This window comes from Rhinoderma darwinii, chromosome 8 (assembly GCF_050947455.1).
Source record: "Rhinoderma darwinii isolate aRhiDar2 chromosome 8, aRhiDar2.hap1, whole genome shotgun sequence".
NCBI classification, from domain to species: domain Eukaryota; kingdom Metazoa; phylum Chordata; class Amphibia; order Anura; family Rhinodermatidae; genus Rhinoderma; species Rhinoderma darwinii.
In genome coordinates, this window is record NC_134694.1 from 114,035,214 (window position 1) to 114,049,359 (window position 14,146).

At 41.8% G+C, this 14,146-nt stretch overlaps 1 protein-coding gene across 2 annotated transcripts in view; it reads right to left on the minus strand.

The window, feature by feature from the left end:
- Nucleotides 1-14,146, minus strand: part of LOC142659895 (complement C4-like) — a 59,801-nt gene that overhangs the window by 39,291 nt on the left and 6,364 nt on the right. Inside the window, exons 5-12 of one of the 2 annotated variants that reach the window (XM_075836443.1) lie at nt 13,118-13,200; nt 5,126-5,208; nt 4,800-4,887; nt 3,744-3,849; nt 3,140-3,263; nt 2,205-2,320; nt 1,459-1,614; nt 722-907 (exon numbers count right to left, since the gene is read on the minus strand). In XM_075836443.1, coding sequence (XP_075692558.1) covers nt 722-907; nt 1,459-1,614; nt 2,205-2,320; nt 3,140-3,263; nt 3,744-3,849; nt 4,800-4,887; nt 5,126-5,208; nt 13,118-13,200 — 942 coding nt within the window. Of the gene's footprint in view, nt 1-721; nt 908-1,458; nt 1,615-2,204; nt 2,321-3,139; nt 3,264-3,743; nt 3,850-4,799; nt 4,888-5,125; nt 5,209-6,630; nt 6,706-13,117; nt 13,201-14,146 lie in introns of those variants that run through there. The other variant, XM_075836444.1, reaches the window with a different exon arrangement.

Genomic DNA, 14,146 nt, shown 5'->3' on the forward strand with positions numbered 1-14,146 from the left:
ACCTATGACCCAGACATGTCGGGTAACTCACAGAATCACACACCGTCCTAGACATAATACCAAGAGTAGACTAAAAACGGAAGAGGTGCCAATCCGGATGACTTCAGAAGTTCAGTACTAGATTCCAAGAGTGGATTATTGGATCAGCACCCACAGGAAAGGTCGAAAAATTCAGAAATAAATTAGTAATCTCAGAATATGTTTCAGGAACTTTTGTCCCAAAACACGTTTTGTAGGATTCTCAGTAAAGTTCTGCACTTTCGAACCATTCCTGATAGTACTGATCCATGAATTCACTCTTGAAGATGAAGCAGGACAGGTCACCAGTGAATCCTACAATATGGCCCACCTATATAAATGCCCATCCAACGATCTTCCAGTACCAAAAACTATATGGGAAATGCCTCTAAGCTACAACTTATGTAGGGAGTTCCTCCTGAGCAGCCGTTGTCCAAGCTGGAAAATTCATATTATAGGTTCCCATAAAACATGGACCCTCTATTAGTTTAGATCATATAGGTAACTGCTATAAATCTGCTTATTTTCCCAACTCATTTTGGGAAATCAGTAGACAGCCGGAAGTTCAGACTCTCCTATAGATAATGTTACTCCTGCGACTGTGAAAGTCACGGACTCCATATTATGCAAGAACACTATTTAGATAAGTGGCCATTATCGATTACTATACATTCTTCGATCCTATGATCTATATTCCACTCACCATATAATAAACTTTCTTCACTCTACCAGGATCGGGTGTCACAACCTTAATTGCGATCTTTACACTTTCTCCGGGGCTTAGTATTTGGTTTGGGATCTCCAAGTGGAGGAAACTGTTTTCCTTAGAGTTATAGGGAGTCAGATGCAGCGGCTCATCCTGTTGGGCACCGTCATCCCCGGCTGTGACCTGTGAAATGTTTTAATAAAAAGAAAACACCTGTTCAGTAGCTAAAGGTTGAAATTTAGAGGCAGTCACCAACATAGCACAACATATCATGAAGTATCCCTCAAAAGCTGGCCAAACAAATTAGAGAAAAATCGGCTGAACCTGCTGATATCAATGTTATTGGACCTGAATCTCATGTGTATGGGATCCCACAAGTCCCCCTGATGGCAGAAGTAGGGGGAAAGAGGGATCAGGAATTTTGGACTTAAACATGCCCAATCATTTGATCCCACGGGATATAAACTGATGCCAGCAGCTTATTCCACTCTCCCTTGGCACGTTCGGATGAACCAAGAAGAGCATTTAGCCAAGCCGACTGATATCTCAAGTGCATTGCCAGCTTTAGACTATGCCCATAACTGTCCAGTGCCCCCTGCTGATAACATACCTGTTTTTAGGGAAAAACTCGGGCAAATGTAGACATAGAATAATAAGAAAAGATGAGGGCAAGCAAACACCAATGGGGATGGAGAGAGTATGGTATATATATTTATTTATATACGTGTGGATACCTTAATTTCGAGTAATTTCTGGTTGGAGTCTGTGTTGATCAGGAACACTGCTGCACCATTGTTATCAGATATGGAGGACCTTAGTTCAACATTAGATTTGAGGAGCTTGACCTTGACCCCAGGAGCTGGCGAGCCGTCTGTATGAGTGACCTCTGCCTGTCAACATAAAGCACAGATGAAGGAACCTGGAAAACCATTTATGAATGCTCCCTTCTTTCAATGGGCTCTTCGACTATTTTGTAATCTTGTTAGTGGGCCTGTACACGCATCAATGATGTGTAAGATTGGGAGATTTCTCACTTGTGCAACTATTGAAGCACTAGAACAACATGTGTTTACATGTAGTGAATCCTTGAAATTGTAATCGTAGTCACCAAATTTTGGATGGTTGGGTTTGATTGCCAGACCTTCAAGCGATTGCATTTTCACGCAATGATTTATAGATCTTACGACCCAAATTGCATATCTGAAGATCTCTATTGTGATTTCGACAATCAAAAGTGGTGACCTATAAGTATTTACACATTTGATGAATCGTACATATTATCGAAGCGTGTAAAGGCGCCATTAGTCTTCGTGTTTGGAGCTCATGTGACTTCATTGTCTCTTATCATTAAAGGTCCTGCAAGATCAAGCGCAACTTAGGATCAAATTTTTCCATACTCGTCCCACCCAAAACATATTTCTACATTTTTGGGTTTAAGATTTACTCTTATGTTATATCAATCTCACTGTAAACATCTTACCACAACCGTTACTGGCATTCCGGGGTTAAAATATCGCTTCGTTTTGGATAAATCCAAGATGTAGGGGGATATCACAAATTTCACGAAGCTGATCTCCTTCTCTTCTAAAGTTCCAGCTATGTAAAAGAGTAGAAGGGACAAAACCAAACCTGTCTGTCAAATCGAAATTGGCTGTAGGTCATGATGGTCAATGGATGGAATTTATCAAAAAGAATGTGACATCAGATAAATATAAAAAAAATTAAGGGCTCTAGGAAAAACACATTTTCTGATACCCAATGCTGGTCCTGAGAGGGCGGGGCATGACACAGAGACTCCCTGTGTCATGCTCCGCCTCCTAGTCATAACACAACGTATAATTTTTGCTCAGAATTTTCCTTTACAGCACATATGACCAAGTGACACCTATGACACCAATCAGTGCGATGATCTAGAGAATGAACATTTTTGGTTCTCCTTCAATTCAAGCTCAGAGTTGTAGTGTCTGTAGGTCAAAAGGATCAAAGCTCGCGTATATTCAGGAAATTCATGGATAAACAGTATGTTATTAAAAACAAAAGAACTTCCTGTGACTAATCGGTACATGATTTTCAGACAGGAAGTCAAATGGTTGCTAGGAAACCTTAAAGGGATTGTACAGGATTACAAAAACATGTCTGCTTTCTATCAAAAACAGCACCACACATCTCTATAGGTTATGTCTGGTATTACAGCTCAACTTCATTGAAGTTAATGGGGCTGAGCTGTAATACCACACACAACCTGTGGATAGGTGTGGTGCTGTGTTTGGAAGAAAGCAGCCATATTTTTTAACCCTGGACATCCCCTTCAATTGCTATATGTATGGAGTTACTACAGTGTAGTTTGGTTTATATAAAATATTTTCTTGATAACTATAAAAATTAGGATTAGTATCAGGCAGAAATGGGACTTACAAGCGGCCTCCATCACACTGGCTGCAATGTAAAAGGTGGAACCCACAAGGTTTTCTTTAGGTTGGCTGAGCTTCTTTACAATGCCATCCATACTAACCAGGACAGTGCCCTCTCCCTCCGTCAGCTGAAAGACATGAAGAACAAGTAATGAACAGCCCAGAATTGTTCATGAAACTATCGAATTGCAGATTAATATGGAATATAATGAGAAAAATAAGGCTATATTTTTTAAAGTGGTTGTGCACTTTGGACAATCCCTTTCTGAGCTGATAACAGGGTGTCCCACTGCTGGGAAACCAAGCCATCAGTTGTCATCTGTGGGAGAATCAGCCAGCAAGTGTTCAATTTCCCTGCAGCGCCCCCAAAGGCGAAATTAATCATTACAATTTTATCATCAATATCAATAGGCTTTCTTGTAACGCACGGATGTGTCGGGTCCTCCAGGACTAATAGATGAGGGTCCTGAGGACCCACTCTAAGAAATTCAGAATTCACTAGTAGGGTATTGGTTTCATTACTATTTTTGTGGTATTCCATTGAATTATGTTGAAATTCAAAATACGTTTCTGATTGGTTGGGACTTTGTCCGTATGGAAATAATCACCTTCACATTCTGCTCCAAGCCTTGTAGTAAAGTCTTCTGCCTATCCTGACCTATTATTCCCAGGCGTACGTAAGTGATGCCATTCACGGGCTCGCCATACACATATCTGAGCCAATCAGAGACATGAGACAATGGTTATGTGAATAATTGCATAGTATATAATATATAGAACATGGTATTAGGACATCAGAAGATCAGTTGTAAAAAAATGGATATTACAAGTCTCCATTAAAGATGAGTTCCAGTGAGTTCTCTACTGCTCTACACTTGTTCTTGGTGGCACCTACTAGAAGGTTTGACTCCTCGGCTGAATACTTAAATCTCTATGAAATATCTTATTGTGTATGTGGTGGGGGAGGGGATTGTATGGTAAGAAACTGTGAACCAGACCTTATCACCAACATCCAGGGTCTATATACACTGCGTTTTGGACAACCGTTGGACGCCTAAGTCGGGAAATACTTTTGATGTATTCCTTGGGCAGATGCCCCCGATGTGTACAACTGCATACCCACACACCACCATTGTCAAAAACTGTATACCTTTTTTGCGGTACCTCAATGTATAATGTATTTTGACTAATACCAGCCCTACAGATGCCAAAACGGCACTCATTTGGCACCTGTAAGGCCCATTGGGATCTATGGACAATGTCCCATTGGGATCTATGTACGCCAAACGTACGCTGTAAACTCAATGTGAATAGACCCTAATGCTCTGCTGAATGTGGATCAGTCCCTATTTCAAAATTGAGTTGAAAACCTGTAGGTGATAGACTCTATATTACAGGGGTTTCCAGACCACCTTTTGCTAGTGCTTCGGCTCCTTCGTCCTGGAAGAAGTAGGGGTCCCAAAGGTCAGAACTCCATTGATCAGACACAATATATTCCTGGAATATTTCAAGATATGTCTTGGAATAGGCATGAATATGTCTATGATAGGAAAATTGTCCATAGTTTGGGAATGGGACGGACAACAAGCCGATTCAGATGTGATGTTCTGGTGTCCACACACTTTTTTGCCATGTAGAACGTATAGTCATTTGTGAGTCGTTACCTGGCTTCAACTTTGATTTTAAATTCTTTCTTAGAAACCAGAAAATAGGGAAGTTCTGGAACTATCTTCACCTCAAAATTGGGCAGAACTAAAAAAAAAAAAAGAATAATGAAAAAAATTATTTATGACATGGACAAGTAAATAATGGATGTATTGATCGAATGGAATGACATACCAGTTATGCTATAACTTATACCGGGGGTTAATAGATAAGTGTACATCGGGTGGCACATGCCAGGGCCCTTGCCATTAGCCTAAGTTGCCATGTGGGTAACACTGGCCCGGGTGTGTCAGCAATGCTCTATAGTAGTCTTCTGGAAACTCACCGTACTTCTTTACTTCAAATTCGGCTGTGGAATTTGATTCTGGAGCTGAGTTATAATACGCAGAGATCTTCCAATCCCCGGGGCTGAGGAAGAAAAGAACGTAACTAAAGAAGTATTCCATGTATATACTGTATATCATGTGTTTCCGTGTGGACACGTTCACATTCCAAAATCATTTTACGATATATAGATAGATAGATAGATAGACAGACAGACAGACAGACAGAAAGACAGACAGACAGACAGACAGACAGACAGACAGACAGACAGACAGACAGACAGACAGACAGATAGACAGATAGATAGATAGATAGATAGATAGATAGATAGATAGATAGATAGATAGATAGATAGATAGATAGATAGATAGATAGATAGATAGATAGATAGATAGATAGATAGATAGATAGATAGATAGATAGATAGATAGATAGATAGATAGATAGATAGATAGATAGATAGAATTGATAGATAGTTAAATAGATACTACAGGCAGTAACTCAGGATCAGTACAGGATAAGTAATGTAATGCCTGTACACAGTGACTCCACCAGCAGAATAGTGAGTGCAGCTCTGGAGTATAATACAGAATATAACTCAGGATCAGTACAGGATAAGTAATGTAATGTATGTACACAGTGACTCCACCAGCAGAATAGTGAGTGCAGCTCTGGAGTATAATACAGGATGCAACGCAGGATCAGTGCAGGATAAGTAATGTAATGTAATGTATGTACACAGTGACTCCACCAGCAGAATAGTGAGTACAGCTCTGGAGTATAATACAGAATATAACTCAGGATCAGTACAGGATAAGTAATGTAATGTATGTACACAGTGACTCCACCAGCAGAATAGTGAGTGCAGCTCTGGAGTATAATACAGGATGCAACGCAGGATCAGTACAGGATAAGTAATGTATATACACAGTGACTCCACCAGCAGAATAGTGAGTACAGCTCTGGAGTATAATACAGGATGTAACTCAGGATCAGTACAGGATAAGTAATGTATGTACACAGTGACTCCACCAGCAGAATAGTGAGTGCAGCTCTGGAGTATAATACAGGATGTAACTCAGGATCAGTACAGGATAAGTAATGTAATGTATGTACACAGTGACTCCACCAGCAGAATAGTGAGTGCAGGCGGGCGTGGCTTGGCTACCGGACTGGATGGCTGTGTGAAGGACTAGCTCCGCACTGCACAAACGACTTACACCGCATTGTACCTCGGTACACTTCTAAAAACTATCTACAACGGATAACGATTATCTCCTGGGATGCCAAGGAGAAAGAGAACCGTCGCTAAACCAGCGAAACTGACGGACTTCTACCTCCCGCGCCGCCGCATGTCGGGACAAGATGGCGCCGACGACTGCTCTCAGGCTGGTTCCCTGGCATCTGATCCGGGTTCCCCCTCCGTGCCTCCCGCTGACATGCCGAGGCGAAGCAGCTCAGCTCCGCCGACTCCGCCACCAAGAGAGACACAGGTCTGTAACTCACCCAAGGCTACGGGTCCGCCTTCTCTGGATCACAGCGGCCGCCATCTTGAGACCACAACACGTGGCTTACAGCTTCACTCTCCTTCCTCCCCTGTCACACGCGGCCCTGGAAGACAAGAACATCTAGAGGTAGGAGAAAACCCTGCTGAGAACCCTGTGCTTCCCATAGCTCCACAATCTGATTGGCCTGAATCTGCGCCTCCTTCCTCTAATTTCATTACTGAAATCTCCCTTAAAATGATGTTGCAAGATTTACAGCGCTCCATACAGGTGGGCTTTGCCCAACTGCTCAAACCTATGTCCGAGGCCATTCATGAGATTGAGGACAGAGTACAACACACGGAATCAAAAATGAGCGATTATGCAACCTCGCACAATGCTCTGATTGATGCACATTACGATTTAGAGGCAGAAATGTCGCAAATGAGAGCGAAGATCGCTGATTTAGAAGACCGCTCACGACGTAACAACGTTAAATTTCGGGGAGTTCCAGAAACAGTAGCCGCAAAAGACCTAGCCCAGTACATTCAAGGGCTGATGACAGCATTGCTCCCCAACTGTACCCCTAGAGATTTAATAATCGACAGAGCTCATAGAGTTCCGAAACCGAAGCATCTGGCGGAAGAAATACCAAGAGATGTCCTTGCTCGACTGCATTTCTACCACATCAAGGACCGCTTCATGCTGGCGTCCAGACAAAAAGATGCGTTCCCTGCCCAGTACAAGACGGTCTCCATCTATGCGGATTTATCAGCAGCTACCCTCCAACTCCGGAGACAGCTTTTTCCAGTTACCTCAGCTCTTCGGGACAAGGGAATTCTTTACAAATGGGGTTTCCCGGTTCGTCTGCTGGTACACAGGAATAACACGCTACATGTGATCAGATCTGTAGACGAAGGGACTTCCTTGCTGCTATCATGGAATATTCCCGTCAAATCTTCCTCGACTTCGTTACCAACTTCTGGCTCACCTATTCGACACGCTGAGAACGAGTGGAGAGGGGCCAAATCTCGCATCCGAGCAAAGCAGTGAGGTACTGTATATCTCCATCTGCAATAGTGCCTTCTTTTGCAGTTCTTTTGTGCTATCCAGTCTACAAGCTGACTTTTTACCCTCTGGTTTTACTGAACAATGGTCTTGTTCAGATGTTCTTCTTTTTTTTGGTTCTTACGGACATTCCGTTCTTTTTTTTATGTTACTGTGTTTCGTGCGGATTTTGTTTCTCCTGACATAGTCACAACCTATTTTAACACCTATAAAGTGTCATTACTTCTAATGTTTCAAGGTATGAGGGAATATGTATTGCTTATACTATTGACATATTCATCAAATGTGCCTGAAGGCCCGCAGCACTCCTACCCCCACTATGGCTCTTAAATTTTCATCCATGAATGTTAACGGTCTGAATAGTCCTCATAAACGTACATTCATGTGGAAAGAGGCCCAACAGTTGGCTTGCGATGTCCTATGTGTGCAGGAAACTCACTTGCTACACAAAGATGGAGCCCGTATCAAACACCCACTCTTCCCTCATATATTTCAATCTCATCATTCCTCTAAAGCGAGAGGGGTGCTGCTGGCAATCAAGAACACAGTTGCCTTTCAAATGCTTTCAGTACTTACGGACCCTAATGGTAGATACATCTTGCTTGTGTGCTCTATGAATAATGTTGTATATACTATTCTCTCATTGTATGCTCCTAACAAACGCCAGGTTCACTTTCTACACAAAATCCTACGCTTGATTGATAAACATAAACAAGGTAAACTGATCATTTGCGGGGACTTTAATGCGGTAGTGGATGCGGAGTTGGACTCAACCTCTAATTCCCGACACTCCCATGTCACAATTGCAGATGTATTCTGGAAAGCGGAATTGCATGATGTGTGGCGCATCCAACACTCCTCTGAGAGAGACTTCTCTTACCACTCCCAAACACATAATAGTTATTCCAGACTCGATATGTTTCTGGTGGATAGGGATGTTCTGTTTGGGTCCAAGTCCGCATCCATTGGGGATATAACATGGTCCGACCACGCTCCGATCACGCTGAGTGTTGCTGAGAAGTATGACTCTCCTCAAACATATTTATGGAGATGTAACTCCTTCTTACTGTCCCATCCCACATATAAACAACAAATAGAGAGAGATCTCACCGAATATTTTGAGACAAACAATACGCCTGATATCAAAACAAACACACTCTGGAATGCGCACAAAGCGTACATTAGGGGCACTTTTATTCGCATTGGACACATAGTAAAAAAACAACACAAGGCAGAGCTTTCCACCTTAATGGACGAGATTCATTCGTTAGATGAAAAAAACAAAGCTTCCCCTTCAGCAGGCTTAGCACAGCAACTCTTGGGCCTAAGACAGCGTCTCCGACTTTGTTTGTTGTCATCATATGAAAAGAATCTTAGGAAAACGAATGCCAGATACTATTCCCAAAACAACAAATCAGGGAAATTGTTGGCGTCACGCCTCAAAGCCCACCATCAAAAAACTAGAATCCCATATCTGCGGGATCCCTTGACTCAAAACAAAATTTTAGACCCCAGAGATATAGCGGATCAGTTCCGAAAATATTATTCTTCTTTGTATAACTTAAAAGATGACCCCTTTGTTGAACCTCCCACTCCTCCAAACATAGAGGACTTCCTTAAACGAGCCTCCCTTCCCAGCATATCGGCAGACCAACTCCTTTCCTTGAACTCGCCGATCACAGTTTCGGAGGTTTTGAGGGCTGTTCACTCCCTGCCACAAGGTAAATCTCCAGGACCAGATGGTCTGACTAATTTATATTACAAAACATATTCCACTATTTTGACCCCTTTTCTCAGAGATTTCTTTCAAACTGCTGTGGAGGCGGGCTCCTTTCCAAAAGAGAACCAAGCAGCCCTTATTGTCACGCTTCCCAAACCAGGGAAAGCTATGGACAGCCCTCAGAATTTCCGACCCATTTCACTCCTCAATACAGATTTAAAATTATACGCCAAAATACTTGTCCAGAGACTCACACCTCTATTGCCCTCGTTAGTAGGTCTGGATCAAGTTGGTTTTATTAAAGGGCGTCAAGTCCCAGATAATACCAGAAAAGTCCTGAATTTGCTACATATTATTGAATCTCGTCAGATTCCTGCAGTGTTGATGGCTCTGGATGCGGAGAAAGCCTTCGACCGGGTTAAATGGTCGTATGTCTTCGCAACCTTAAGGGAAATGGGGTTTGACGGAGAAATATTAAATGCAGTGATGGCGTTATACTCTGAACCCTCGGCAAGAGTATATAATAATGGTGTTCTTTCCGATGATTTTCGGATATCTAATGGGACTCGTCAGGGTTGCCCATTATCTCCCATAATTTTCATCCTCTCGATGGAACCGCTGGCTCAGCATCTCAGACACCACGCTGGAATTCTAGGCATCCCTCTCGCAGACAAAAAACATATCATATCCCTATATGCTGACGACATTATCCTATCCCTATCACAGCCTGAGGCCTCCATTGCCTCAGTCATGGATACAATCAACGCCTTCGGGAAGCTATCGTACTATAAATTAAACACCCAGAAGACTCAGGTGTTACCATTCTACATAGACCAGTCTACATTACATTTTCTTAAAACAAAATACCCGTTCGACTGGAAATTGAAGGGAATTCAATACCTTGGAATTACGTTAACCCCCTTTTTCAAAGAATTATATAAGGCCAATTATGCTCCTCTACTACAAATCATACAAACTGATACAAACAATCTCCTTAAATTTGAAGTATCGTGGCTGGGAAGGATAGCGGCTTTTAAAATGATGCTTCTTCCTAAATTATTATACTTATTTAGAGCCCTTCCCATTAGAGTACCTAAGAAATTCTTCTCTGCGGCCCAATCCATCCTTTCTAAATTTATCTGGCAAGGGCATAAACCGAGAATATCGTTCAAGATCCTAGCGCAAGATAGAAAAGTGGGGGGACTGGGGGTCCCGGATATTTACAATTATTACATAGCCACTCAAGTGGCCCAGATCTCTAGCTGGTGGAATAATGATAGAGGGAAACAGTGGCTACAAATAGAGACATCATATTTAGCTCCAATAAATCTAAAAACGGCTCTGTTTTTGGGGTTTTGGGGTGCTTCCCCCCCTTGCAACATTTCACCAATGACAAAAACCTCCTTGGAGTGCTGGTCGTTCAGTCAGAGCAATACACACACCCGGGTCACACTGCCTAAAAAATATATCCCCTTGGATCTCCTTATGCTTTTAATCCCTGATCTAGACATCTCTCATTGGATAGACAAAGGTATACTTAACATCTCTCAAATGTTTGAGGAGGGGCAGTTTGTTACTTTCGAACATCTAGTCTCCAGATACGATCTCCCTAACTCTGATTTCTATAAGTATCTACAAATCAGACATTGCGCTTCAAAAAATAACAACTTCACGGCCTCATGCAACTTTACTTTATTTGGGATCTTCTCGAACCACCAAAAAGGGCTCAAAGGTATATATAACACATTGAACTTCAACTGTAGCTTTTCCAAATCTCGTCCTTTGAAAGTCTGGGAAAAGGAGATCGGCCTTACTTTTTCTGAACCCATGTGGATGGCCGCCTTTAAACTCATACATATAGCGCTTCCTTGTGTTCAGCACCTGGAAACTGCGGTTAAGACATCTCTGAGATGGTACATCACACCAGATAAGCTCCACAAAATGTTTCCCGGCGCTTCTCCTGTTTGCTGGAGAGGTTGTGGTCACATAGGAACACTATTTCACGTACTCTGGGAATGCCCCCAACTGACCACATACTGGAGTCAAACGTTTCGTCTCATACATACTGTTACTCAATGTCGAATTCCTCAAGCCCCTCAAATAGCACTACTCTTTCTTGATCTAGATAAGTACCCGGTGAAGATTAGATGCTTGGTTTGCAAAATACTGGCAATGGCGAAACTAGTTATAACCCGTCACTGGAAGGAGACCTCTCCTCCCCTCATAGGGGAACTAAAAGGCCTGATAAACACCACATACACGTATGAGAAAACTATTGCACTAGGTAATGGGAACCACCAAAAATTTTATTCCATATGGAATCCGTGGACCCAGAACACTTCTTTTACCCCATAACTTGTTATTTATAGACACGTGAAAGCTGGTAAAAGAATCTGCTCCCTTATCCCCAAGGATGATAAAATTTGGTTATGTGGGGGAAGGAAATCTTTGCACGATGTTCTGTTTCTTTTTCTTTTATACTTTCTGATATTCATGTTACACGGATATGTATACCTTGATTGAGTTCGGGACATTGCGATGAACACAACGACTGTTTATTTTGTCCTTTTCATACCCCAGAACGAATTCTCATCCAATTATGTATTACCTATTGTAAATTTTACTGTATGAATACTGTTGTATGAATATGTGTGGATACTGTTTTCCACAAGGTAATGTGAATATACTGTCTTGTTCTATACTTGAAAACAATAAAAAACTATTGAAACGAATAGTGAGTGCAGCTCTGGAGTATAATATAGGCTGTAACTTAGGATCAGTACAGGATAAGTAATTTAATGTATGTACACAGTGACTCTACCAGCAGAATAGTGAGTGCAGCTCTGGAGTATAATACAGGATGTAACTCAGGATCAGTGCAGGATAAGTAATGTAATGTAATGTACGCAGTGACTCCACCAGCAGAATAGTGAGTACAGCTCTGGAGTATAATACAGGATGTAACTCAGGATCAGTACAGGAGAAGTAATGTAATGTATGTATACAGTGACTCCACCGGCAGAATAGTGAGTACAGCTCTGGAGTATAATACAGGATGTAACTCAGGATCAGTACAGGAGAAGTAATGTAATGTATGTATACAGTGACTCCACCAGCAGAATAGTGAGTGCAACTCTGGAGTATAATACAGGATATAACTCAGGATCTGTACAGGATAAGTAATGTAATGTAAGTACACAGTGACTCCTCCAGCAGAATAGTGAGTGCAGCTCTGGAGTATAATACAGGATGTAACTCAGGATCAGTACAGGATAAGTAATGTATGTACACAGTGACTCCACCAGCAGAATAGTGAGTGCAGCTCTGGAGTATAATACAGGATGTAACTCAGGATCAGTACAGGATAAGTAATGTAATGTATGTACACAGTGACTCCACCAGCAGAATAGTGAGTGCAGCTCTGGAGTATAATATAGGCTGTAACTTAGGATCAGTACAGGATAAGTAATTTAATGTATGTACACAGTGACTCTACAAGCAGAATAGTGAGTGCAGCTCTGGAGTATAATACAGGATGGAACTCAAGATCAGTACAAGATAAGTAATGTCATGTATTTACAAGTGACTCCATGTTTTATGTAGATGATATCGAGATGCTAACTAAAAAATCGAGTTCAAACAGCAGCGGTTTATCCAGTGTCTTATATACTGCAGAGAAGTACTGGGAAGTGCATCAAATGTAGAGTAAAGGGCGACTTACGTTGAGATATCCGGAATCTGGATCTTTGCCGATAGCAAGGACGTCATCTTTTGAAAGCTTGTTACCTGTAAACCCTCGGCATTCTGGGTAATATCAATGTCAGGAATTCAAGATGGAAAAAAATTACGAGATACAAATACGTAAAAACAGGAAAAACTGAAGTAAAATTTAACATGAACAAAACGATTGAGCACACAATGGTGGAAATAAAAAAAAATGAAGAAGAGGGAAGAGTCATTATCAATGGTTTTCATATCAGATAAAAACTACTGATACGGGGAGAAATCTGAAGGGACAGATCAGTTTTAGGCCTCATGAACACGGCCATATTACAGAACCATAATACGCCACCCATAGAAATGTAGGGACCCAATCCATGGGAAAAAAAGCGCCATGTTCTATTACATGCCATATTACGGAGGTGTTCTCCCCTACAAGCTTGTAATTACTCTGTAATATGGAACCATGGGGACTCTATAGAAGGGTCATATATAAATAATAATCGGCGTCAACCTCAGAGCAAAGATAATACAAACGTAGTCTCATAATCAAAGGTCATCCGAACAACAGAGCAGACAGCAAACAAATACAGTCCAAAGTCAAATCAGAGGTCCTGGGCTCAGGACATAGAACCGCATAGAACCGCATGACAGAAAAACATCACTTAAAGAGGCATTTCCATCATTGAGTGTTTTCGCCTATCGCCAAGATATGCCATAACATTCTGTACGGTGGGGGGTCCTACATCTATTATATTTTAGGAATAGGGAAAAGAGGAAAAGAGTTGTAGTTCCTATTAGAAATGGAAAAAAATATTTAAATTTTATTAGTAGGGTCCTACATCTGCAACCCCTGTTGTTATACTGGTGTTATACTGAATGAATGGCCGAGGTCCCTTCGGCTTTTCTCTTTGCACAGAGGCGCTCTCGGCCACCCACTGTGCAGGGAATCGCAATACAGCTTTATTGAACCGAATGGGGTTGTGTTGTACAGCGGGTGCCAGGAGCATCACTGTGTAGAGGAACAATG